Source organism: Zingiber officinale, chromosome 6A, assembly GCF_018446385.1.
Source record: "Zingiber officinale cultivar Zhangliang chromosome 6A, Zo_v1.1, whole genome shotgun sequence".
Lineage (NCBI taxonomy): Eukaryota > Viridiplantae > Streptophyta > Magnoliopsida > Zingiberales > Zingiberaceae > Zingiber > Zingiber officinale.
The window spans coordinates 10693018-10718216 of NC_055997.1; the positions used below are offsets into that span (position 1 = coordinate 10693018).

The 25199-nt window shown below is 46.7% G+C and overlaps 1 protein-coding gene across 3 annotated transcripts; it reads left to right on the forward strand.

Moving 5' to 3' along the window:
* The first annotated feature begins 3509 nt into the window (after positions 1 to 3509).
* On the forward strand, positions 3510 to 5983 carry LOC121995789. 3 transcript variants are annotated; one of them, XR_006115908.1, is made up of 6 exons: positions 3510 to 3731; positions 3812 to 3878; positions 3980 to 4722; positions 4985 to 5194; positions 5295 to 5406; positions 5499 to 5983. XR_006115908.1 is itself a non-coding variant. In XM_042549560.1 (3 exons), exons 1-3 carry the CDS (start codon positions 3540 to 3542, stop codon positions 4720 to 4722), a joined length of 1002 nt encoding a protein of 333 aa, XP_042405494.1. In that variant the 5' UTR covers positions 3511 to 3539; the 3' UTR covers positions 4723 to 4932. The 3 variants fall into 3 exon arrangements, 1 of the variants encoding a protein (XP_042405494.1); XR_006115909.1 differs by having other exon boundaries at positions 5143 to 5194; XM_042549560.1 differs by lacking the exons at positions 4985 to 5194; positions 5295 to 5406; positions 5499 to 5983 and having other exon boundaries at positions 3511 to 3731; positions 3980 to 4932.
* The last annotated feature ends 19216 nt before the right edge of the window (positions 5984 to 25199 follow it).

A 25199-nucleotide genomic window follows, 5' to 3' on the forward strand; every position in this document is an offset into this window, starting at 1 on the left:
TCCGGGCTGCTTGGGCTTCCTCCACGTCTCGAGGCGGCTTTCGAATGAGTGATCGGAAGAAATCCCCATCCACTAGGCCTTGTGTAAAGGCATTCATCATGGTCTCCGAGGTGACCGTTGGAATATCCATGGCCACTCTGTTGAACCGCTGGATGTAGGCTCGGAGCGATTCGCGGGCTTCCTGTTTGATGGCAAACAGGCTGACACTAGTCTTCTGATAGCGCCGACTGCTTGCGAAGTGATGGAGGAAAGCCGTTCGGAAGTCTTTGAAGCTTGAGATAGATCCGTCCGGCAATCTCCGAAACCACCGTTGAGCCGATCCAGAGAGGGTGGTGAGGAAAACCCGACACTTCACCCCATCTGTGTATTGATGCAGGGTTGCCGTGTTATCAAACTTGCCCAAATGATCATCCGGATCGGTGGTTCCATTGTATTCACCGATCGTCGGAGGCACGTAGTGCTTGGGCAGAGGGTCTCGTAGAATAGTCTCTGAAAATTGGCGATTAATCCGCTCGGGCGATGCGTTCGCTCGGGGGGCTTTCCCTTTTCTGTCGTCTCGTCTAGACATTTCATCCGAAGAAGATCCCCGATCTCGATTAATTGCTCCGGCTTCAGGGGTGCGGAATATGGCCCGATGGAATGCAACGGTGGCCTGTGGTGCTTCCGCTCGGCCACCAGATGCTGACGTTGCTTGCTGCTCCGGCCGCTCGGCTGGTGCTTTCTGTTTTTGCTCCACAAGCTTGGCGGCCCTCAACTCGATCAGAGCATCGAGTTCCTCCGTGGAAAGCGTCACCGTGTGTTGTCGTCCAGCTTCGTCCATTGCTTCCGCTCGGATGCAGGAGCGTTCCCACAGACGGCGCCAAATTGATCCTGTCCGAAAGCTGAATCAACGGACGCTGGGCACGTGGCGCTCTCCGAGTCGCTGACGTGGATCTCAGGCCGGTCGGACGACGCTCCGACGAACCTACAAGGAAGTCGGGCTGGGGAGGGGTTCTCGGCGATGACCCTCCGACGCTCAAGTCAGGCAAAGCTCAACAAGAAAGTGGCTCCGAAAGTTGTAGAACGCGTACCTCCGGTGAAGGATGAGGGCCTTTATATAGGGCTGGGGAGAAGCGGGTGCACACATACCGAGGTGTACACGTGTCCTTAGCCCATACCCTAGTAAGGGTCTGTTAGTGAGCTTACCTGATCCCATACTGCTACAGTCCAACCATGTCTTCGATGGGACAGCGGAATCCCCTGTCGTAAGATTTGGTGTATGGCCTAAACGTGGAACATGCCCGCTGTCAGGAAAAGATGTCCCTTGTCCTTTTCCCCTTTGCTTCTGTCCGGTCGTCCGGCCGGCCGGCCTGCGCTCCGGGCGTCCGGCCGGCTTGCTGCCTTACGTCCGGCCGGGCGCATATAGTGGTCTACTTGGAAGATTCTCGGTGATGTGCTTTGTGGAGACTGTTAGCGGTATGTTTCCTCATGTTTCGGCCGAGCGTGCCCTCCGCTCGGCCCTACGATCCTGTACCATGAGTGTCGGGGCCCAGCTTCCTGCTGGGGCGCCCTTTGCCATCAATTAGACTCCGGTCAGTCGGCCGAGCATTCGACCCACCCATTTCCGGTCGGCCACCTGACCCTTTGACTTTCACGTGGCGTTGACTCCCTAGAGTGGGGGTCCCCTGTTCTTACCGCCGGATCAATTGTGAAAATGTTTTTGAGCAACTTTAAAAATAAAAAAAAATCAATTTTGTATTTAAATGTATACTATTTTAATAGAAAACTTATAATATGGAATGGCAAATGATTTGCATATGTGCTTTATATTCATCTTAAAATTTGAAGAAAACTATATATTTAAGCGCTCACCTAACCATCTCAATATCACGGATCCTATGATAAGATATAGATAGATAAATTCTGAGGTATATTTTGTCCTAATAAAATGATTTTTTTTGAAAAAATATGACACCTAATAAAATATTTCATATCCACTAAGAATTCATCCTAAAATATATTAGAGCAAATATTTGTACAGTAGAGACTAGAAAAATATATACATGCTCTCTAGCGAATTTAACATAAAATTAGTAAAATTATAGATTAATAAATTATAAAATGTACCTTCCAATAAAGAGAGGAAAAAAATTCAATCCGTTCTAGGGATGATAATTTTTGACCCGATATAAAAATATGATCCGAATTGAACACGAAAAAAATCATGTTAGAGTTGGGTAGTTTCAGGTTCGGGTCGAAATCGGGTCGACCCAATTGACCTAATTAATAAACAGGTCGAGTTCGGGTCAATCTGAAATGACCCAATTATAAGCCACGAACCTGTTTTATAAATAATTATAAATTTAAACTAAAATTATAAATTTTAAAAAAATTAAAAACTCTAAACATAGAGATGTGCTATTGATTGTAATGTTGCTATGGTTTATCATTTATGATATGGATTTTCAATTTGTATAGATAAATGTTATTTTTAATTTTTAATTTAATATACAAAATTTCTTTATTGAATTCGGGTCATGTTCGAGTCAAACATGTTAAACGGATCAAACAGATTAAACGGATTAAACTGGTCAAACGGATCTGGTTTAGGTCAAATGTAAATAAATAGATCAGGTTCAGATTGAATAGTTTAATCTGAATTAATAATCAGATCGGATACAGATTATCATTTGTCAACCTGTCAATCTAAATTCGTTAATCTGAACATGAATCAAATTGCCACCCCTGATCCGCTCCAAATTTAGCTCATTTTCAAAACACTTTCAACATTTCAAAACCATACAAATGCCCAAAACTTTTTCAAATTACTATGGTTTAATCCTCTCATCTCTAGCCTTCATCTAATATGATGATCCTAGGGCGTATTTTACAAATAAGAAAAATAATGGCGTAAAAGTGAAAATTGCTGCAACTTGATATCATTCAAATTTATTCGAGTTTCATTTATTTATTTTTATTTTGAATTTTGATTGCTTAGATGTTAAAATTATTAAATTATTTAAAATTTATATATTTTATATTTAAAAATTTGATAAGAGTTTTATGGATGAATACATTTATAAGTTTTATAAATATTATTCATATATAATTTACAATATTTATTCATAAATATTAATAAACTTTTCAAGTTTATTAATTTAATTTAATATATTATTTAAATTTATTTATTTAATATTATACATATTTAACTAATATAAATATTAATTATCAAGCTAATTATTATGATTATTCATAAATGATTGGATCATTTACAATTATACCCATGAAGACAATGCCAAGAGTTAAGGGGTAGTATAGTCTTTTCATAGAGTACCACTGTAACAACAAAATTATATTATTTTTTCTATTTAAAAAAAATTCGCATGTCTCAAAAGAAAATTTCTACAAATTTATTATAATTGGTATTCAAAATCTGAATATCTGACGACAATCTAGATATCCTATCACTGGCTGGGACATTTGACAAAATCCCTAGTATTTCGGGGAATGTATTTCGTATGGAAGTCAAAAAAGAAAAACAAAAACGAAAACAAATCTAAATGGTGATTTCTCAAATCTTTGGATTTTTCCTCGCTCGCTCGATCCCGTTTTTCCAGGTCGCCGCCTCCTTTCTCCTCGTCGTTAGGGTTTCAAATCTCTTCTTCCCTTGTCGCAGCAAGAACGCGAGACGCAGAGAGAAGCGTGATCCCATGGAGGACAACGCGATGGCAAACGGCGCGAAGAAGAAGCGGGTAAAAACAAGTTCCAAATCACCATCCACTCTTTCAATTTCAATCTCATCGCCGTCTCTTTCTATTTGCCTCTTCCGTAGACGAATCGCTCTGCCAGGTTGAAGCGTTCCAAGTTCGATGCGCGTCGCGAGCAATTACTTTCTCAAAGTTAGTTTTTTTTTTCCCTAAAAGAATCTATTTTCATGTCTTCGATTTAGTTTACTTTTGATTGCTCCTTTGATTGGCTCTTCTGCTTTGATTGGGATCAGCTAGGTGCGAGGATGATTGCAAGATTTCTGGTGAGGATCAACCCCCGCTGTCACGGACAGACGCTAGTGACAACAGGATTAGTGTGATGGGGGAGGATGAGGCCCCTCATCGAAGAAGGCACACTATTACTTATTCCAGTTCGCCTAGTGTTACTGATGCTGAAGAGGAGCACAATCATGTTGACGATGGAGTGCTTGATGATTGGGAGGCAGTGGCAGACGCCATATCCGAAGCCAATGACTTGGCTGACCATGAACCTGATTCTCTCTTCCCTCTGGCCCTTCATTCAGTTGCTGCATCTCCAATTGCTAGCCAATCCATCACAAAGCCGGAGCCAATTCGGAGTGCTCCCAGAGCTTGGAAACCAGATGATGCATCCAGGCCACGTAGCCTTCCGAGTATCTCCAAGCAGTGGAGCCTCCATGCTAAAACAGATCGGCAGTGCAGTTTGGTCGGCCAGCAGAAGGGCATCCTTTCTTTGCCTTGCCGGTGCCCTATCTGTTATGAGAATTTGGACCCAACAGACTCCAGCTTCTTCCCCTGTTCATGTGGCTTTAGACTCTGCCTCTTCTGCCATAAGAGGATTCTTGAGGACGATGCTCGTTGCCCTGGTTGCCGGAGACCATATAATTCTTTGTCCAATGGACCAGAGACCATCAATTTTATGAGGACACCACCCGCATCTCCCTGGCTATCCCGTTCTTTTAGCATGATATCGAGATCTTGTAGCAGGGAGCATTAGGTTCTCAAATTATTAAGACATGCAATGCTCGTACGGATAGATTGAAAATAGGGATATAGTAGCTTGGAACTTCTAGAGAACTGTGTTCATGAAAATCTTTCATTGCATACCATGTATTTTCAGTAAGCATCTGCATCAGTTCTCAGAACCTCTATTTGTGAATATCTGTGAAGAAACAAGTAATAGTTATATTGCATTTCTGTTTTTTTTTTTTGCCGCCATCTTACATCAAATTTTTTGTTTTCTGCTTGGTTATGTTCAGGAGCTTCATTTAAATGTGTTGGTCATGATTCCAATTTCGCGATATGATTCAATAGTTGGGCATATCATGGCCTTTAGCTGTGGTTGTTGATTGAATGATTTCAACCTTTTTCTTTTCCTCTCTCATTTATAGAAAATTTTCCACTCTCTACTCTGCAGAGTTAGATCATAGTAAGAAGAGTAGGATTGATGGATGGTCTGGGAAAGAAGAGTAAGTTTATATTCTTTTTGTTTGATCTATTCATTTTCTTTGTAAAGTTTTGTGCTTTTACATTTAGGCAAATTTTTATTTTTTTTTGTTGTACTTGCAGGTTTTGTTTCTGTATCAAGACCTTATGCACCTGAAAATCTTTCATAATCAGTAAGCTTGCTCAATGGATTCCGAAGGATGAAATGAGCATCCATACTACTTGTCTCCTTCAGGTACCTACTCCATTATTGTCATCACTGAAGTGCTTCACTTCCCAATTTTTTTTCATGGGTGTACTGGTAATGACAATTATTCTTGATGATAGAGAGATTACATAAAGATTGAAATTCAAAATTCTATAAGCAGTCTTTACATCAATTAATGGAAGAAAGATCTACTATTCTGATTAAAGTTGGTGAAAGTGGCGACTCTGAATCGACTTCTAGCAATGAACCAGCATTAGCGTTTAAACTCTATCTCGACATTCTTCACCCTCGAGTCTGCCCATATGATCTCCATCAGAGCTATCGGGTGTTGATGTAGATGCATGGGTGGATGATGTCGCGTATCCAATCAGACTATTTTTGTTGATCGGGGATCAGATTGCATGGTGCCCAAATTGGAGTCTTTGTGAACTAAGGTTGCTTCAGAATTAGTTCATTGTAGATCAACAAGCATCTTGGTGTAGTTGAATGTGTGGAGAAGGCCAAAGAGAAGTAGTTTTACCAAAGAAGAATCTATGTAACGCACGTAAATGTGGTTTAATGTATCTGAATAGTTTAGTGATATTCCTCTTTGCGTTTAGTTTAATTACAGGACAAGGATCATATTAGTGGGCTTCAAATAAACTTTTCTTTTTTGAAAGCTTAGAATTCATTTTGACTAGCTTCAACAGTAGTTATAGGACATGCATCTTATTTTTATATATATATATATTTTTGAATAAAAAACTAAAAAAAAAAGATCATAATTGAATTTTATATCAATTAGTAAATAGATTTATATATAAATTATTCTTAATCTTTGTTTTTGTGTATAAATTAATAAATAGATTTGTAATAAAGGATTTTGCTTTTGTGGTTGTAAGGCACCTACTACCATTAAAAGTTTTGAACTGTAATACTTTTAGGACTTTTTGGTTGAGGGGTATTACATATAATTAAGGTTATCCGTCTATGGTAATCTAGGATGATCATATTTGGTATGAGGTTTTTTTTATATTTCGAAGTTTTTCTGGATTTTGAAACGTCCTCAAACATAATTAATCTTGACATCAAACTCGGAATCAGAAAATCATGGGTCATCTAAGATTTTTCTTGATTCCGGAGGTAAGTAAATTTTGCGTCAAATGCCTAATGACAAAGATGATCAAGCTTGTTTCCAGCGACGAGAAAGGTACCGAGGTGGAGGAGGAGGTGACTCTCTAATTGAAGGCCATCGAGGACATGCTCGACAACGTTGACGGCGTTATCCCCCTCTCCCTCGTTCACTCCAAGGTGTTGAGCCAGATCCTCGGGTACTGTTGGAAGCACTCCACTGCCAATTCTTCTCCCTTGTCGCCTTCCTCTGCCATTGCTGCTACTTCCACTGCCTCCTTCGACGATTCCTTCTCCTCCTCCTTCGCCGCCTCCTTCTCCGACGATTCCTCCTCCTCCTCCTCCGGTGCTGCCTCCTCTGACAACTCCTTCTCCTCTTATTGTATCTCATCGAAGCCCGTCTCAGCCCCACGCTCAATGCTTGGGATAAAGAGTTCGTCAAGCTCGACCCATCCTCCCTGTACAATCTCCTCATTGTACGTACTGAAGAAGAAGGCCAGGGGTGGCAGCATCAGTGGGCGGCGGAGTTGGCAGTAGCGGGCGATGGTGGGCAGCGGTGGGTAGCAACGGGCAGCGGGGCAGTGGAGGTGGCGGCAGCGGGCAACAAGCTTCCTGTGGCGGCCGAAGGTGGTAGCAGCAGCAGTAGCAGTGGCGGCAGCAATGGGCGGCGACAAGTGGAAGCAACGCTACGGCTGGAGGTGGCAACAACGAGCGACAGTGGGCGGGGGCAAGTGGGTGGCGGCAGGAGAAAATGACAAGCCGGCAGAGGAATTTTTTGTTTTTGTTTTAACTTAGCTATTTGATTAAAGCTATCTAAAAAAGTAATTTTAAAAAAGGTTAAATTATAAAAAAATATTCAATTTTATTTATTTATATATATCACTATTAATAATAATGATCCTGTCCGAACCAGAAGTCAACAGACGCTGGGCACGTGAAGCTCCAAGGCTCGCTGATGTAGGTCTCCAACTAGTGTCGAGATGCTCCGGCTATCCTGCACAGAAGTCGAGCCGGGAAGGGGATTCCCAGCGACGACCCTCCGACGCTCAAGTCAGGTAAATCACGATGAACAAGGTGGCTCCAGAAGTCTCAGAGTACATACCAGAATCCCTTGTCGATGAAACCTGAGGTTCTTTATATAGAGCTGTGAAAGGTTTGGGCACGCGTACCAAGGTGCATAAGTGTCCCCTGTCCTATCCTAGGTATGCGGCTGTCAGAAAGCTTACCTGTCCTTTCCTAGGTACGCGGCTGTCAGAAAGTTTACCTGACCCATATCGCTACAGTCAAAGCATGCCCTCGATGGGACAGCAGAATCCCCTGTCACAAGATTTGGAGCATGACACACACGTGAAACCTACAGGTTGTCAGAGAAAGAAATCCTCTGGCCCTTTCCTTTGCTCCAAACTTGTAGTCCGAGCGGAAAGATACCTAAACATCCGACCGGACATCCGCAGTGGTTTACTTGTGCTTTGTGGAGACTAACAAACAGGGGTGCTTTATGACTGTAATCGGCCAAAAGGTCAGCTCGGTCCATGACCTTTTTAACTGAGCGTCGGAACCCCGATTTGACAGGGTGCCTACCAACTATAAGTGCAAACCGGCCGGACCCTTCCGGGTACTCGATTCCATCGGCCGGCCGGCAGTCCAGTCGGACCGGCCATCTATGGCCGTCCGTCCGGTCGGACCACACTCTCCTCTGGCGTGGCGTTGACTTCCCTTCAAGAGGGGGCCCGCTCTTACTCGGATCACTTGCCTTCCCTTCAAGTCTAGTCGAAGGAGGCGCATAGTCCGACTGACTGGACTGTGAGTCTAGCCGAACGGCTCTTCCATGCTAATCTTCTCCGCCCGGTCAGCGGCAGAGGTATCCTTGAATGAATCAATGATGGCTTTCGCCGGATCTCCTTGCGTTCTGCGCCAATCTTCGACATCAATGTCGATCATACCTTCATTAAATGCTCCGAATGATTGACTGCCACGTGGAGCAATGCCATCAGAGTACGGAGGCGGTTGCATGATATTTTGATGTGACCGAAGCAATTCGAAATAAACGGCTAGATGTATGCATTGATTCCCGTGACCTGGATCCGACGGTGGAGGCCGACCGGGCCTCACCCTATAAATTCTTCGTTTCCTTCTCGCCTTCATACGCCTCCGTTACCTCTACTGTTGCTCTCTGCGCTGTGGAGCTCCGGCGATCTTGTTGCTGCCTTCTGACGCTCTCCGGCGCCTTTCCTCGATTCATCTCCCCTCAGTAAGGTTTTAGATCTCTCCTCCTTCCTTTTCGGTATCTAATCCGTATTTCTTCCCCTAGCTCGAGTCTTTGAAATTCCATTCCTTCGTCTTTGGAACTTCCTTTTGATTTCTTCTGCCCGATCATGGCCAGTTCTTCTCATCCCAAGAACAATCCTTAGGCCCATGGTATACTACCATGCGATCTCGCTTCGAACAACGGATTTTGATATTTTGCTGACAATTTCCCCGAGGATATCGAAGTTCGCCTAGCTGGTCCTGCTGCTCGGCCACACAGACCGCCAGTGGTTTCTGTGTCTTCGCGACCAATTTATCACGGCCTGCGGTTCCCGTCCATCCTTTTATAGCGTACGCCCAGAATTATTTTGGCGTGCCGCCGGAAGTTTAGTACCAAACACCTTCCGTCTCCTCTGCGGCGTTGTCGTTTTGTTCAAGATTCACAACATTCCCCTAACCGGAGGTCTTCTTTTATTTCTATTATCCTAAGCCGCAGGGCACCTTTATGTTCCAAGCTCGGCCCGGTTTGGTCTTCTTCAATAAACTACCCACTTCCAATAAACATTGGAAGGACTATTATTTCTACCTCCGCATGCCCAGTCAGCCAAACTTTCCGACCCAATGTCAATCCCTCCCGACTCAAGAAATTCAAGACCCGACCGGACTATCTTCACGCAAATGTACTAGCTGGTCTACGACTTGACATCAACAAGCTTCTTCACGAGGGAGTGATGTACATTTTTGGGCTGAGTCCTATACGGACCCCACTTCCGACCGGCTTCGGTAAGAACTTTGCTTTGGCACTTGCTTTAATTGCTAACTGATTTCTTTTCTCTTCATGCACTGACATCGTCATGGACTCGGTGATGGCCGGCGTTCTAAAGAGAAAAGCGGCGCTGGAGGCGTGGCAGCCAAAGAAATGAAGGCGCTGGGTATTCAGCCGGTCGGTTCTCACGAAGGAGAAAGCGGCACCCAGGCTGAATCGGCCGCTCAGGCCTCTCAACAACATGTGGACAGCGGCGCTACCCCTCCAGGAACCAACGGCCCCGAGGAAGGGTCCGTTCGGGAGGAGGATCAGCCGCAAAAGAGACGCCAGTGGAGACCCGCTACGCTCGGCTACCTCCGCGGTCCAACCCTCCGACCGGGCCGCCTCATTGCGAAAGGAAGGCGCCGGTGCACGAGACCATTTCATCCGACCGGACGCCTTCTGATTGGGACGAGCTGACTGCTCCGGTCGACACTCTCCCCCCCGCTCGCCGTTCAGTCCAACGTTCGACCATCCATTCGCGGTCTTCTGCGCCAGCTTCTGATCCCGGTCGGGCGATCCCTGGGCACGGCCGCACAATACGGGTTACTCTTCATCTTCCGACTGAAGAGTTGCTGCCAGAAGCTGACCGGACGACCGTGCCCGAGCACACTGTTACTTTGAAAGGGCCCCTCGCCGAGATGTGGGCCGACGCTCGGGCGCGCGTAGCACTGATCCCTCTCCAGAACTTAGCCAATAGCCACATGCAAGCGGCTACGGGGGTAAGTTCTTCGTTGTTTTTTGTTTTTTGTTTTACCTAAAATATTTCCGCTCGGCTTCTAACAACTGCGACTTCTCGTTTCAGAGGTGGGTGGAAGAGATAGCAGTTTCCAACCGTCTGGCTATGGCGGACGAGGAGATAAGGCAACTGCGGGCGGCAGGTGGTCCGAGCGGCTCCCAAGGACCTTCCTACTCCGAGTTGCAAAAAGAGCTGAAGAAAACTCAAACTCTGCTAGCTGCTGAGCAGAAGAAAACAGCTGATCAGGCCCACGCCCTAGCCGAGTCCGAGCGACAGGTCAAGTCGCTTGACACAAAGATAACTCTGGCCACCACCCGGAAGAACACAGCCATCTCCGATCTGGAGAAGAAAAACGTGGAGGCCCGGGGCCTGGAGTTGAAGATAAAGGAGCTGACGGAGCAGCTCGATCGGGAGAAGGCAGGCCGCTCGGCCGATGCGGAGAAGATTGAACGTCTGAATGAGGCCCTGACAAGCTCCCAGGCAACCTTCAAGGAATACCAGGATGCCGAGCCGAGCCGAGTCGCCGCTCTCCGACAAAGTTACATCCGATCGCCCGAGTTCTCGGAGAAAATTTGCGAGCGGATGTACTCGGCTTTCGACCTGGCAATTACGGCCACTATGACCTATCTGAAGTCGAAGGGCCTTCTTCCGGAGTCCACCAATATTCCAGCCGGCGATCAAGTGGAGCTCCTGAGCAACATTCCGAGGGACCTCTACGACTACATCGAGTAATTTTTGTAATTTCGCCACTCGGCTGAACATGCACCTTTTTGTACTTAGGCCACTCGACCTAAGGTTCTAATTTTAATGAAATGCTTTCCTTTCGTGTACCCTATCTTTTTGCACTGTTCCCTGGCTAACACTTGTACGGTCCGCTCGTCTTCTATCACATCATACCTTGGGCATTCGAGGTGCATTCTTCCAGAATGAAGTGTTTTCCCCAGCTCTTCCGTCCAGCCGAATATCAATCTGGGCTGCTAGCCAGAATCGCTCGCTATAAGCCGATCCGAACCTTTTATACCTCGAGTCCGATCGGAAAATAGCTTCGGTCTGAATCGGCGGGGAATACGAATAATCGCAGTGTCGACGATATTCCGCTCGGATTATTTATAGACGCCGGCTCGTCTCTTGATTTTTAACGACGGATCTCGTCGCGTCTGAGCTCGTCGGTATTCCGCTCGGAGGGTTTATAGACGCCTGCCTCTTGATTTTAACGACGAGCTCGTCGGTATTCCGCCTTGAGGGTTTATAGACGCCTCGTCTCTTGATTTTTAACGACGGATCTCGTCAGCGCGCGGCTCTCGATCTTTAACGACGGAGCTCGTCGGTATTTCGCTCGGAGGGTTTATAGACGCCGCTCCTCTTGATTTTTAACGACGGTGCTCGCCGGTATTATAGTGGCGCGGCTCTCGATCTTTAACGACGGAGCTCGTCGGTATTCCGCTCGGAGGGTTTATAGACGCCGGCTCGTCTCTTGAGTTTTAATGGCGGCGCGCGTCGGCGCGGATATTTATAGCGGGTCGGCGCGGCTCTCGATCTTTAACGACGGAGCTCGTCGGTATTCCGCTCGGAGGGTTTATAGACGCCGGCTCGTCTCTTGATTTTTAACGACGGTGCTCGTCGGCGCGGCTCTCGATCTTTAACGACGGAGCTCGTCGGTATTCCGCTCGGAGGGTTTATAGACGCCGGCTCGTCTCTTGATTTTTAACGACGGTGCTCGTCGGCGCGGATATTTATAGCCGGTCGGCGCGGCTCTCGATTCGTAACGACGGAGCTCGTCGGCTTTCCGCTCTGATTGTTTATAGACGTCGGCTCGTCTCTCGGATATTTATAGCCGGTCGGCGCGGCTCTCGATCTTTAACGACGGAGCTCGTCGGTATTCCGCTCGGAGGGTTTATAGCGCCGGCTCGTCTCTTGATTTTTAACGACGGTGCTCGTCGGCGCGGATATTTAGGTCGGCGCGGCTCTCGATCTTTAACGACGGAGCCCGTCGGTATTCCGCCGGAGGGTTTATAGACGCCGCTCTTCTCTTGATTTTTAACGACGGTGCTCGTCGGCGCGGATATTTATAGCCGGTCGCGGCTCTCGATCTTTAACGACGGAGCTCGTCGGTATTCCGCCGGAGGGTTTATAGACGCCGGCTCGCCTCTTGATTTTTAACGACGGTGCTCGCGGCGGATATTTATAGCCGGTCGGCGCGGCTCTCGATCTTTAACGACGGAGCTCGTCGGTATTCCGCTCGGAGGGTTTACAGACGCCGGCTCGTCTCTTGATTTTTAACGACGGTGCTCGTCGGCGCGGATATTTATAGCCGGTCGGCGCGGCTCTCGATCTTTAACGACGGAGCTCGTCGGCGCGGATATTTATAGCCGGTCGGCGCGGCTCTCGATTTTTAACGTCGGGGCTCGACGGCGCGGATATTTATAGCCGGTCGGCGCGACTCTCGATCTTTAACGACGGGGCTCGTCGGTCTTCCGCTCGGTGGGTTTGTAGACGCCGGCTCGTCTCTTGATTTTTAACGTCGGGGCTCGACGGCGCGGATATTTATAGCCGGTCGGCGCGGCTCTCGATCTTTAACGACGGGGCTCGTCGGTCTTCCGCCCGGAGGGCTTATAGACGCCGGCCCGTCTCGTGGTTTTTAACGACGGTGCTCGTCGGCGCGGATATTTATAGCCGGTCGGCGCGGCTCTCGATCTTTAACGACGGAGCTCGTCGGTCTTGATTTTTAACGACGGTGCTCGCCGGTTTTCAGCCGGCGCGGCTCTCGATCTTTAACGACGGAGCTCGTCGGTATTCCGCTCGGAGGGTTTATAGACGCCGGCTCGTCTCTTGATTTTTAACGACGGTGCTCGTCGGCGCGGATATTTATAGCCGGTCGGCGCGGCTCTACGGTTTAACGTCTGGGCTAGACGGCCGTCAAGGCTAATTTTGACACTTCCATTCGGCGTTGCTCTTCGCCTTTCCCCCAGCTTGGATAATGCCCTCCTGGCCGCACGGCTCAGGATCTACTTCATCGAGTATTTTGGCTCGGATAATATACCTCCGTTCGAAGGGTACGGGGCCTTCGATCTTCGAGCGTTTGGCATGACCAATTTAATTCCGGCCGAACGGCACGGGTTATTTGCTTACAAGTCTAACCACATAAACCTCCCGGCCGATCGGCCTGGGGGCCTTCGCGCTACGATGATAATGCCTTATATTCGCTCCTTTGACTTTTCATCTCTGCATTTCAAGTATTTAGTCGAAAAATGAAATACACAGGGTGATTTACAGTGATACACCTTTCACCCTGCCCGGTAAGGCTGGAGGTGGTTCGCGCTCCACGGCCTATCTAGCTGCCGTCCGTCCTCATCCTCCAGATAATACGCGCCCGAGCGGAGCTTTTCGATGATTTTGAAAGGGCCTGCCCATGGCGCTTCAAGCTTGCCGACGTCGCCGACCGGCTTGACTTTCTTCCAGACAAGATCGCCGACTTGGAACGATCTGGGAATTACGCGCCGGTTGTAGTTTTGCCTCATCCGCTGACGGTACGCCATCAGCCGAACGGACGCCTTTGCCCTCTCCTCTTCTACCAAGTCCAGCTCCATGTTTCTTCGTTCGGTGTTGTCATCATCATAGTTATGGATCCTGGCTGACTCAACGCCGACTTCGACCGGTATGACAGCCTCACCGCCATATACCAAATGGAACGGTGTGACTCCCGTCCCTTCTTTTGGCGTCGTTCGGATAGCCCACAAGACGCTCGGCACTTCATCCGGCCAACTCCCTCCTAAAGCCGAGCGCGCAGAATACGAAGAATTTCCCGGTTGGCGACTTCAGCTTGACCGTTGCTCTGAGGATAGGCCACGGATGTGAAATGTTGCTCAATGCCGTAGCTTTGGCACCAATCCTCCAACATCTTCCCTGTGAACTGCCGCCCGTTGTCGGACACCAATCGGCGAGGGATGCCGAACCGACAAATGATGTTCTGCCAGATGAATTTTTTAACCATTTGCTCAGTGATCTTTGCCAGCGGCTCGGCCTCCACCCACTTGGAGAAATAGTCTACCGCCACTAGTAAAAATTTCCTCTGCCCGATCGCCATCGGAAATGGACCTACAATATCCATTCCCCACTGATCGAACGGACATGAGATGGTTGATGCCTTCATCTCCTCTGCCGGTCGGTGGGAGAAGTTGTGATACTTCTGGCATGAAAGGCAGGTAGATACTGTCCGAGCGGCATCTGCTTGTAAAGTTGGCCAAAAGTATCCGGCCAAAAGGATCTTCTTGGCTAACGAGCGTCCGCCCGGATGACCTCCACATGATCCTTGATGTACTTCCTGGAGGATGTAAGCTGAGTCCTCCGAGCTCACACATTTTAGCAGAGGACGCGAGAAAGCTTTCTTGTAAAGCTGATCTCCGATGAGTGTAAACCGACCGGCTCTTCTTCTGAGGAGCCGGGCTGCATATTCATCGGATGGTGTGGTGCCCGAACGGAGGAATTCTATAATAGGTGTCCTCCAGTCACTTGGAAACGCGAGGCCTTGCATCCGGTCGACATGCGCCACCATCAGCGTTTTTTCAATTGGCTGCTGAATGGCGATCGGCGTTATTGAGCTCGCGAGTTTGGCCAACTCATCGGCCGCCTGGTTCTCCGTTCGGGGAATCTTCTGAATAAGCACCTCTCGGAAAGTAGCTTTGAGTTTCTCAAAGGCCTCAGCGTAGAGTTTAAGCCGAACACAGTTGATTTCAAAGGTGCCGGAAAGTTGCTGAGCGGCCAACTGTGAATCCGAATAGAGAGTTACCCGACCGGCCCCCACATGTCGTGCCGCCTGTAATCCGGCTATAAGGGCCTCATACTCTGCCTCATTGTTGGTGGCCTTGTAGTCCAGCCGGACGGATAGGTGCATCTTTTCTTCTTGCGGTGAGATAAGTAATATCCCAATCCCGCTTCCGAGTCGAGTGGAAGACCCATCCACATATATCTTCCAGATGCTTCCGGGCCTCTGCACTGGTCACAAAATCAGCCAAGGATTGGGCTTTAATCGCCGAGCGGGCTGGTACTGGATGTCAAACTTAACTCTTCGTCCACTTGATAAGCCGTCCGGACGCTTCGATTCAACAGGACTCTTCCGAGTGGACTGCTCGTCCGACAATGATTGTGTGGGCCAAGAAATACGGTCGCGAGCGGCTAGAACCAATGCAAAGGCCAACTTCTCGAGCTCGGTGTGCAGATTCAGCATCTTTCAAAATATGGCTCGGAAAATACACCGGCTGCTCCTCGCCGCTCAGCCTTACTACAGCATGTTCAATTGACGACAAATACATATACGATGACTCACCTCCGATCGGCTTGGCCAGTACAGGCAGGGAATTCAGATATGTTTTCAACTCTTCAAATGCTCGGTCACACTCTTCGTTCCACTGGAACTTAGTAGCTTTGCGTAGGATCTTGAAGAACGGCAGGCTCCGGTCGGCAGTTTTGGAGATGAATCTGGACAAAGCAGTTATCCGACCGGTCAACCGTTGCACTTCCCTTGTGTTTCTGGGAGGAAGCATGTCTTGCAGAGCTTTCACCTTGTTGGGATTTGCTTCGATCCCCCGCTCGGTCACTATATACCCCAAGAAACGCCCTCCTTTAGCTCCGAACAGGCATTTCTGGGGATTTAGCTTGACTCCATATTTGCGCAGTGTTCGGAAGGTTTCTTCCATATCCTTGAAAAGATCTGCCGCTCGGACGGATTTGATAAGAATGTCGTCCACGTAAACTTCCAGGTTCCGCCCGATCTGCTCCTTGAATACCTTGTTCATCAAGCGCTGATAGGTGGCCCCGGCATTCTTCAATCCGAACGGCATCACATTGTAGCAATATGTGCCGTCGGCCGTTACGAAGCTCACCTTTTCTTGATCTTCGCGGGCGAGCGGTACCTGGTGATAGCCCTGGTAGGCGTCGAGCATGCAAATTAATTCACAGCCGGCCGTAGAGTCCACCAGCTGATCTATCCGGGGCAGAGGATAAAAATCTTTGGGACATGCTTTGTTTAAGTCCCGAAAGTCAATGCAAACTCGCCACTTGCCGCCCGGCTTGGAGACCAATACCACGTTGGCTAGCCAGCTCGGGAACTGCACCTCGCGTATGTGGCCGGCCTCCAGAAGTTTCTCTACTTCCGCCCGGATTATAGCATTCTGCTCGGCGCTAAAATCTCTTTTTTTCTGCTTTACTGGCCGAGCGTCAGGTCGGACATGCAACTCATGTTGCGCTAGGCTAGGCGAAATTCCGGGCAACTCGTGTGTCGACCAAACAAAGACATCATGATTTTGCTGGAGGCATTGGATCAGCTTCTTCTTCTGTTTTTCCTCTAGATCTGAGGCGATGAAAGTGGTGGCCTCCGATCGGGTCGGATGGATCTGAACTTCCTCCTTTTCATCATAAATTAAAGCAGGAGGTTTCTCGGTTATGGCGTGTACCTCGATTCGGGGGACCTTCCGAGCGGAAGAAGCTTCTGCTCGGATCATCTCTATATAGCAACGCCGAGCTGCTAGTTGATCTCCCCGCACTTCTCCAACTTTGTCCTCCACGGGAAATTTTATCTTCTGGTGGAAGGTTGAGACAACCGCCCGGAATTTGAGAGCCGGTCGTCCCAAAATGACGTTGTAGGATGAGGGAGAGTCAACCACCACGAATTGTTCTGGTCCTCCTGAGCGGCTCTTCTCCCGGTGAGGTGGCCAACCGGATTTGTCCGACCGACAAACATTGCCAGTAAACCCGTAGAGCGGGTCGTCATTGAAGCAACTCGGCTCGATCAATTTGCAACGATCGAACGCCTTCTTGAATAGTATGTTGACCGAGCTCCCTGTGTCAAAATATGCGGTGAATGGTGTAATTTGCTATTACCGCTTTAATGAGCAAGGCGTGGGGTACTTCTACTCCTTCCAAGTCTCCGGCCCGAAGTGATTTCGGTCCACTTGCCCGCTCTTGGCTACAACCGACCGTATGGATCTGCCGGACGGCCGCCTTTCTTGCTCGGTTGGAGTCTCCTCGGTCGGCCCACCAGCAATAACGTTGATTTCGTCCCGGGAAGTATTGCTCCTGTTTTCTTCCACCCGAGTGGATGGTCGGGACCGTTCCCTGGACGTCCGGCGACTCTCCTGTCTTGGGGATCTATGCCGATCGGACGTATGGTGATGTCGCCTCTCTATGCGGGTCCGGTCGCCTTCCCGGGTCCTTTGCCTCGTGTTGAGGGGAGGAGACCGTCGCTCGGCTCTCCGGAAAGGATTGGACACAAAGGGAAGGCTTCGCAATCCCTCGTGTTGTGCGTATCCGTTTGGTGGAATTTGCGAACATTGGGGTCCACCTCTTCTTTGGCTTGGGCGGCACCCACTTCTTGCACGTGCGATCTGGTGTGGGAGATCGAATTGCTTCGACCCTTGGTCCTCTAGGTGGTTGTTGAGCGGAGTGCCGCCCGGCATGAACAAGTGCACGCCGGTTGGAGCTTCTTTTTCCCGAGCGCCCGCGCTTCTTCCACGCTTATGTATTCGTTGGCCGATGTAGCATGTGATCATAGTCTCGGGCGGCTTTCGGATGCGACCTGAAGAAGTCCCCATCAACAAGGCCTTGTGTGAAGGCGTTCATCATCGTTTCCGATGTGGCTGTTGGGATGTCCATCGCCACTTGGTTGAATCGGCTGGATGTAAGCTCGGCGATTCTTTTGGTTCTTGTTGATGGCGAACAAGCTAACGCTTGTTTTCGATAACGCCGACCGGCGAAGTGGTGGAGGAAGGCCGTTCGGAAGTCCTTGAAGCTTGTGATGGATCCGTCCGGCAGTCTACGGAACCACCGCTGAGCCGATCCCGAGAGCGTGGTAAGGAAGACTCGGCACTTCACTCCATCAGTGTATTGGTGGAGCGTGGCGGTATTATCAAACTTACCCAAATGATCATCCGGGTCCGTTGTTCCATTATACTCGCCGATCGTAGGGGGCACGTAGTGCTTGGGCAGAGGATCTCGCAGAATGGCTTCCGAAAATTGGCGGTTGGTCCTCTCGGGAGATGAGTCCGTCCGGGGAGCCTTCCCCTTCCTGTCATCCCGCCTTGGCATTTCATCTGAGGAAGATCCTATATCTCTCCGGGCTGGCGTGGCTCCAGGGGTGCGAAATAAGGCCCGGTGGAATGCGACGGTGGCTGGAGGTGCTTCCGCTCGGCCCCCCGACGCGGACGTTGCTTGTTGCTCCGCCCGCTCGGCGGATGCTTTTTGCTTTTGTTCCACGAGTTTGGCGGCCCTTATCTCGACCAGAGCGTCGAGTTCCTCCCTTGAAAGCGTCACCGTGTGCTGTCGTCCAGCCTCGTCCATTGTCTCTGCTCGGATGCAGGAGCGTTCCCACAGACGGCGCCAATTTGATCCTGTCCGAACCAGAAGTCAACAGACGCTGGGCACGTGACGCTCCAAGGCTCGCTGATGTAGGTCTCCAACTAGTGTCGAGATGCTCCGGCTATCCTGCACAGAAGTCGAGCCGGGAAGGGGATTCCCAGCGACGACCCTCCGACGCTCAAGTCAGGTAAATCACGATGAACAAGGTGGCTCCAGAAGTCTCAGAGTACATACCATCATCCTCTGTCGATGAAACCTGAGGTTCTTTATATAGAGCTGTGAAAGGTTTGGGCACGCGTACCAAGGTGCATAAGTGTCCCCTGTCCTATCCTAGGTATGCGGCTGTCAGAAAGCTTACCTGTCCTTTCCTAGGTACGCGGCTGTCAGAAAGTTTACCTGACCCATATCGCTACAGTCAAAGCATGCCAAGCCCCTTTCACAAGATTTGGAGCATGACACACACGTGAAACCTACAGGTTGTCAGAGAAAGAAATCCTCTGGCCCTTTCCTTTGCTCCAAACTTGTAGTCCGAGCGGAAAGATACCTAAACATCCGACCGGACATCCGCAGTGGTTTACTTGTGCTTTGTGGAGACTAACAAACAGGGGTGCTTTATGACTGTAATCGGCCAAAAGGTCAGCTCGGTCCATGACCTTTTTAACTGAGCGTCGGAACCCCGATTTGACAGGGTGCCTACCAACTATAAGTGCAAACCGGCCGGACCCTTCCGGGTACTCGATTCCATCGGCCGGCCGGCAGTCCAGTCGGACCGGCCATCTATGGCCGTCCGTCCGGTCGGACCACACTCTCCTCTGGGTGGGCGGCTGTTCCGGTGACTTCCACTTGGCGTTGACTTTGCAAGAGAAGGGGGGGCCCGCTCTTACTACCGGATCAAATAATATTATTATCATTATTAAATCAAGAATAATATAGTAAAATATCATATTTAGGGATGAGTATTCGATTAATTCTATATATAAATTAACCGAATTAATCGAAAATTGATTTAATGTTGACTAATATAATTGAATTAAAATTTTATTAAAATTAAATTAAATTTAAAATAGGTTGTATCAGTTAATACCGAATTAATTGAATTTGTTCACATGAGATCATGTACTAAAACCTCTAAACAAATAGGATTTTATTATATTATCTAAATTAAATCAAAAAATTCTTGTTATATTCCATTAAGGTTAAGTGTGATAATATGTACTAAACGCACCTTAGTTAAAATTATTATAATATTATCGGACTGAATAATTAAGGAGAAATTTTTTTTAATATGTGACATTTTTTAATGATAATTAAACGATTAGAATGGGTGTCATATATTTTGCTATATAAAAGAGTTTTTTAATATTTAAAAACATGCTTATTTCAAAATTTAATCAAAATTACTATAATTATAAGAAACTTTGACCGATGATCATGGGTTGAATAGTGCTAAAGGTATTTTAATTATAGTAATTGTGTTTAAAATTTCTTCAATAGTATTTGATCGTTTTTGATAAGTATAATGATAGTGCCCTAAATAGGTGAAAGTGGTGATTTTACTATTGATGAAGCGAAGATTTTATTTTGTCTTACAACACAAGGAGCGTTAGTATCAAATCAGGAAAGGGGCCCTCGACATTGGTCCTCTGACGTTCAAGTCAGTGATCAGTTTAAGAGGAGAAGAACAGTAGGAAAACTGTAATAAAGAACATGTTCAAATATGAAGCATCACCTACCTCTATATGTAGATAGAGATCCCTTTTATAGTGTCACTATTGCTTTATGTACACCTCTCAAAGTACTGGCACGCTGTCCCAAAGCATTACAAGGAAAAAACAAGTCATAAAAATATCTCTGAACCTTTCCCTAAGTGGGCACGCACATCTCTGTGATTTGACTGGCTAGAAGCTTCTAACGCACGATTTGCTTACAGGATGTTCTCTGTCTTTTCTAGTACAACTCCTAGAAAAGTATGACATGACATGTGTATGGTTCTTCTGTAAGCAGTCGGCCGCCAATCGGTCAGGAGTACGCCCGTTTGGCCCTATAGGGTGCCACCTTCGATTCGACGCTCACTCGACCTATCACTTGAATTGAGTGAAGGAACACTGTGCCTGATCGACCTTAAAGCCCGATCGACTTAAGTTGCAGCTCGGCATATTCACTACTTGGCAATGAGGATGACCTACTGGTCCCAAGTTGAGACGCTAAATCATTCTAAACTGGAGGCTCGGTCGGACACTTATGTCTGATCAGGCGTGTAAGCAGCTCGGGCCCGCCCCTACCGTTGTTGGTACCTTTTGGTAGGGTCAATTTATAGCTAGAGGGGGGAGGGGGGGGGGAGTGAATATCTCGTCGCGCTTCATTGTCTTGCTTTGATGATGATGATATGCAGCGGAAATACACACAAAGTGATGGATCGAAAGCGCTAGAGGGGGGGTGAATAGCGCTCGTGGCTATTTTATACGTTTATCGAAGTCGTAAAACACTCGAGTAAAAACGCAGCGGAAATGAAAGAAACACAAGAAGATGAACACAGTGGATTTACTTCGTTCGGAGCCTTGATCGACTCTTACTCGAAGGCCCGCGATCCTTGATCGCTTCCGGTGGGCAACAACTATAATTCGTAAAAGTTACAATCTGAATTACAATTAAAGCAATAAGTAAACTAATACCGACAACAACAGATCGAAGAGTCTGAGCTTTGGGTTTTCGACGTCGAGTAGTAGCACTTCAAGGTCGTCTCTTAGGCAGCACTTCACAAAAGAAAGCTTAGAAGATTGTTGTTTTGAAGCTGCACCTCGACCCTCTTTTTATATGACATTCAAGGCGCCTGGATCCTTTCCGGGCGCCTGGAGTGTGACGTGGCCAACCAACCAGGATGCTCCACGTGGCAAAGTCGTGCAGGGGATAAAACTTGGTCCCGGGCGCCCGGACCTGTTCCGAGCGCCCGGACCTCCAGGCGCCCGGATCCATCCCGGGTGCCCGGACCTCCCTTTTTCCTGCAGGTTCTTCACCTGCAAAACAAGGTTAGTCCGAGCAAAATACCCTGCAAGACAGCGTTAGAATATGATAAAACATAGTAAAGAATAAATGACAGTCTTCGGACTGTCCGGGTCTGACTTCGGATTTCCTAACCGGAAACCCTAGGTCGACCCGACGCCTACTGTTCCCTTTTTCCAGCAGGTACCTCTACGGGGAATCCGACTTTCCGCCTAGGGTTACCACCCCCTAGGACCTAGGGTTACCGCCCCCTAGGGTTTTTCTCCACCTAGGGTTACCACCCCCTAGGACCTAAGGTTACCGCCCCTTAGGGTTTTCCCTCACCTAGGGTTACCGCCCTTAGGACCTAAGGTTACCACCTCTTAGGGTTTTTCACCTGCCTAGCCGCAGCTAGGACTTTCTTGAAACACTCATTAAACATGTTAGGTCACACACTAACTTAACTTTGAATCCTTTGCCTTTATCAAAACTAAGGTTCGATCGTCGGATGCTTCCTGCACCAACACAAAGCACACTCACAACGCTAACGCTAGAATTTACTTAGTATCTGTCTCAAGAAGAGGTGACTAATCTATTTTGTACAGAGGTCTGAACATACTGCTGCCATACATCTGTCTTAAGAAGATGATGATGATGACAAAGGTTTGAACCTTTTCCTAGCTACCATGTGTTCTTTTAAATTTAATTTTGGATCGCCTGCGGAACTTAACACGTTTGATCCAAAACTTAATCTATTTGTTCTTTCAGGTTTTGACTTGGATCTCCTGCGGAACTTAACACGTTTGACCCAAATCACCTTAAGTTATTAATTCCATTAAATATTAATTTCCATAATTGGTTCCCAGTACTGACGTGGCGAGGCACATGACCTTCTTGGATATGGGAGCAACCACCACCGACTAGACAAAACCTTTTATAGAAATCTAATATTTAATTTCCTAAAATAATTTTAGGTTAACCGAAAAGAACAATCAAATCACAAGGAAAAATAAAACAAAAGAACACAACTTCGAAAAACATATTCGAAATACTAGAACGTAAGCCTCTTGTATTTGGTATTATTTCCATAAATAACTAGTATGATGCGGAAAAGGAAAAACTACTAGTTATACTTTCTAGAAAGACCTCTTGATCTTCTACCGTATTCCTCTTCTAATCTCGGACGTTGTGTGGGCAACGATCTTCCGAGATGAGAAACCACCAACCACCTTCTTCTCCTCCTGGCTAGATTTGGCCACAACAAGGAAGCTTCACCAAGAAAGAAGATCAAAACACCAACCAAGCTCCAAGAGATGCTAGCTTTCTCTCCTTCTTCTTCTTCTTCTCCAAGTAGTATCCGGCCACCACAAGAGCTCCAAGGGGAGAGAGAGGTTCGACCACCACAAGAGGAAGAGAGGGAGAGGATGATGATGGCCGGCCACACCAAGGAACAAAAGAGGGAGAGAAATAATAGAGGTTGTATCTCATGAAGGCACCCCCACCCATTCTTTTATATTCCTTGGCCTAGGCAAATTAGGAAATTTAATTACAATAAAATTTCCTTAATTTCCTTGACATGATTTAATTGAGAAAAATAAAATAAAATTTCCAATTAAAACAATATTGGCCGGCCACATCATAAGAAATAAATTAGACAAGTTTTAATCAACAAATTAAAACTTCCTAATTTGTTTCCGGAAATTTTAAAAATAAAATTTCTCTTCAAAAATCTCTTCATGGTTGATAAAAAGAAATTTCTATAATTTTAATTTAACAACATGTGAATAATTTTTAAAGAGAAAATAAAATATCTCACCAATCTACAAATAAGGAAAGAAATCTAATCTCTTTCTTTAATCTTTTGTAGATCTTTTACAAGAGAGATATTTTAATTTTAATTCTCTTTAATAAATTATATCTTCCACATAATAAAAATTAAAATTAAAATCTTTTTTAATTTAATATGGCCGGCCCCTCTAGCTTGGGTTCAAGTTAGGGCCGGCCACACCAATTTATGCTTAGGCCGGCCCTAGCTTGGTTCCCAAGCTAGCTTGGCCGGCCCCTATTAGGTGGGTATAGAAAGTGGGTATAGGTGGGTATAGAACTCTATAAATAAGAGGCTACGATAGGGACCGAGAGGAGGAATTGATTTTGGTCTCCCGATAAAATTAAGCATCCCGTGTTCGCCCCGAACACACAACTTAATTTTATCAATAATAATTCATTCAACTAGAGAACTATTATTGAACTACCGCACTAATCCCAAATTATATTTTTGGGCTCCTTCTTATTATGAGTGTGTTAGTCTCCCTGTGTTTAAGATATCGAATGCCCACTAATTAAGTGAGTTACTGACAACTCATTTAATTAATATCTTAGTCCAAGAGTAGTACCACTCAACCTTATCATCATGTCGGACTAAATCCACCTGCAGGGTTTAACATGATAATCCTTATGAGCTCCTCTTGAGGACATTATCAACCTAGTATCTCTAGGACACAGTTTCCTTCTATAATCAACAACACACACTATAAGTGATACAATTTTCCAACTTATCGGGCTTATTGATTCATCGAACTAAATCTCACCCATTGATAAATTAAAGAAATAAATATCAAATATATGTGCTTGTTATTATATTAGGATTAAGAGCACACACTTCCATAATAACCGAGATCTTTGTTTCTTTATAAAGTCAGTATAAAAGAAACGATCTCAAATGATCCTACTCATTACACTCTAAGTGTACTAGTGTAATTATACAGTCAAGATAAACTGATACCTAATTACACTAAGACCTTCTAATGATTTGTTCCTTTCCATTTTGGTCGTGAGCTACTGTTTATAATTTATAAGGTACTGATAACATCATCTTCTGCATGTGGCACCACATACTATGTTATCTATAGTATAAATTAATTGAACAACTACAACTAAATGTAGACAATTTGACCAAATGTGATTCTTTATTCATAATGAATGTTTACAAAGCTTAGGCTTTCAGTATACACTCCAACATCTACTAATGACAGTTGTTTAATTCCCATACATCTGATTCCCATTCCCTCCACATGCCGATCGAAAGCTTTCGCCGGAAGGGCCTTAGTGAAAGGATCTGCCAGGTTATCCGCTGATGCAATCTTGGCGATGACAACTTCTCCTCGCTTCACGATATCTCGTATTAGGTGATACTTGCACTCTATATGTTTACTTGCCTTATGAGCTCGTGGTTCCTTCAAGTTTGCGACTGCACCGCTATTATCACAATAAATTGTGATGATTTTGGGCAAACCAGGAATCACATCTAAGTCAATTAGAAAGTTCCTGAGCCATACTGCTTCTTTACCTGTCTCAGAGGCTGCTACATACTCAGCTTCCATGATTGAGTCCGAAACGCATTTCTTCTTAACACTCCTTCATGAAATGACTCCACCTCCTAAAGTAAACACATAGCCTGATGTAGACTTACTACTGCCCCTATCCGATTGGAAATCTGAATCCGTGTAACCCATAGGGAGCAAATCGTCTACTTGGTAAACTAGCATATAATCTCTAGTCCTTCTCAGGTACTTTAATATATGCTTTACCGCA

Bases quoted from the DNA above. Each gene is read 5' to 3' on its own strand.
- LOC121995789 (XM_042549560.1), top strand. From the start codon at position 3,540: ATGGTGATTTCTCAAATCTTTGGATTTTTCCTCGCTCGCTCGATCCCG. The intron at 3,732-3,811 runs GTAAAAACAAGT...CCTCTTCCGTAG, and splicing joins ACGGCGCGAAGAAGAAGCGG to ACGAATCGCTCTGCCAGGTT. The intron at 3,879-3,979 runs GTTAGTTTTTTT...GATTGGGATCAG, and splicing joins CGAGCAATTACTTTCTCAAA to CTAGGTGCGAGGATGATTGC.